The following is a 2,500-nucleotide window of genomic DNA, read 5'->3' as shown; positions in this document are numbered from 1 at the left end:
AACGCCAGATCACATGTTCAACTCCACAAACGCCAGATCACATGTTCAACTCCACACACGCCAGATCACATGTTCAACTCCACACACGCCAGATCACATGTTCAATTCCACACACGCCAGATCACATGTTCAACTCCATACACGCCAGATCACATGTTCAACTCCATACACGCCAGATCACATGTTCAACTCCACAAACGCCAGATCACATGTTCAACTCCACAAACGCCAGATCACATGTTCAACTCCACACACGCCAGATCACATGTTCAACTCCACACACACCAGATCACATGTTCAGCTCCACACACGCCAGATCACATGTTTAACTCCACACACACCAGATCACATGTTCAGCTCCACACACACCAGATCACATGTTCAACTCCACACACACCAGATCACATGTTTAACTCCACACACGCCAGATCACATGTTCAACTCCACACACGCCAGATCACATGTTCAACTACACACACGCCAGATCACATGTTCAACTCCACACACACCAGATCACATGTTCAACTCCACACACGCCAGATCACATGTTCAACTCCACACACGCCAGATCACATGTTCAACTCCACACACGCCAGATCACATGTTCAACTCCACACACGCCAGATCACATGTTCAACTCCACACACGCCAGATCACATGTTCAACTCCACACACGCCAGATCACATGTTCAACTCCACACACACCAGATCACATGTTCAACTCCACACACACCAGATCACATGTTCAACTCCACACACACCAGATCACATGTTCAACTCCACACACACCAGATCACATGTTCAACTCCACACACACCAGATCACATGTTCAACTCCACACGCTAGATCACATGTTCAACTCCACACACGCCAGATCACATGTTCAACTCCACACACGCCAGATCACATGTTCAACTCCACACACAACAGATCACATGTTCAACTCCACACACACCAGATCACATGTTTAACTCCACACACGCCAGATCACATGTTCAACTCCACAAACGCCAGATCAAATGTTCCACTCCACACACGCCAGATCACATGTTCAGCTCCACACACACCAGATCACATGTTCAACTCCACACACGCCAGATCACATGTTCAACTCCACACACGCCAGATCACATGTTCAACTCCACACACACCAGATCACATGTTTAACTCCACACACGCCAGATCACATGTTCAACTCCACAAACGCCAGATCAAATGTTCCACTCCACACACGCCAGATCACATGTTCAGCTCCACACACACCAGATCACATGTTCAACTCCACACACGCCAGATCACATGTTCAACTCCACACACGCCAGATCACATGTTCAACTCCACACACGCCAGATCACATGTTCAACTCCACACACGCCAGATCACATGTTCAACTCCACACACGCCAGATCACATGTTCAGCTCCACAAACGCCAGATCACATGTTCAACTCCACACACGCCAGATCACATGTTCAACTCCACACACGCCAGATCACATGTTCAACTCCACACACGCCAGATCACATGTTCAACTCCACACACAACAGATCACATGAGTAAAGGACACTGCGACTGGCCACTTGGTGGCGCTATAACAGGGAAAAAACATGGCTATAACAATTGTGACAATCGGCCTGCAGTGTCTTCGTCCGAGGTGCCATGATTGTCTTGGCGGACACTGGCGTATCTCAAAAAACATGTCCGCCATCAGCCAATGGCGTTTGAGCAGCTATCAGACGAGGTTAACGGAGGCCGGTCGTAACGAAACTCGCTGGGCCTGTTGGACTTGCGCCCCTTGAGGCCTGTTGGAAAGCAATCGGCCACCGCGTAAAGGATTGTGTGTGGTGGGATTTTCACACAGGACATTCATTCCACATGTAGAACTCCTCATGCCGAGGAACTTTCCCTCTCGGACCGCCGCTGTCCGTCCAATCGTTCGTTAAATATTGGAGATTACACAAAAAACGACTTTGCCGAACTAGCTTTTTATATTGAAATGTCTCACAGCAGATGTTAGTCAGGGTTTGTTTTATACTTTTATCAACTGTGTTTTGTTGTTGTGTGTTTGTCCAGGTTTATTTGGGAATGGCCTGCTGGATGCCGGAGCTTCCATAGCAACGCTCACGCCTCTTAACGACGGGCCGGTTAACGGAACTGACCCGATGGCGGTTGATAACGGAACGGTGACCCACGCTCCTCCGCACTGGATGCCCCGCGCCCACAGCTCTTCATCCTCCTCCTCTTCATCAGGGAGCCCCACCACTGCGGCCGCTGCGCTGGATTGGTGGACCACCGTTTCCACGGTGACGAGCATGAGCGCAGAGGCTGGTAAGGTCGTGGAGCGGCAGATGAAGGGTTAACTGAATATTTCCTGCTTTTAGCCGTGTGGTTTATGATTGTGAGTGGAGAAGACAGAAGGAACCTGTCAGATTATCAGAGCTGGAGTTTATCAGGAGCGGTCCTTTAACCCTCTGGTGCTCTTCGGTCATTTCTGACCGGAA

General features: G+C 49.5%; 1 protein-coding gene across 5 annotated transcripts in view; it reads left to right on the top strand.

Moving 5' to 3' along the window:
- The window catches only part of corin (corin, serine peptidase), a 53,276-nt gene that overhangs the window by 21,514 nt on the left and 29,262 nt on the right, over positions 1-2,500 (top strand). For all 5 annotated transcript variants that reach the window (XM_079802647.1, XM_079802643.1, XM_079802644.1 and 2 more), the window contains one exon: positions 2,073-2,327. In XM_079802647.1, the coding sequence (XP_079658773.1) occupies positions 2,073-2,327 (255 nt within the window). The remainder of the gene's footprint in view (positions 1-2,072; positions 2,328-2,500) is intronic.

This window comes from Gobio gobio (assembly GCF_949357685.1).
Source record: "Gobio gobio genome assembly, chromosome: 21".
Classification (NCBI taxonomy): Eukaryota; Metazoa; Chordata; class Actinopteri; order Cypriniformes; family Gobionidae; genus Gobio; species Gobio gobio.
This window is presented reverse-complemented; position numbering and strand designations above follow the sequence as displayed.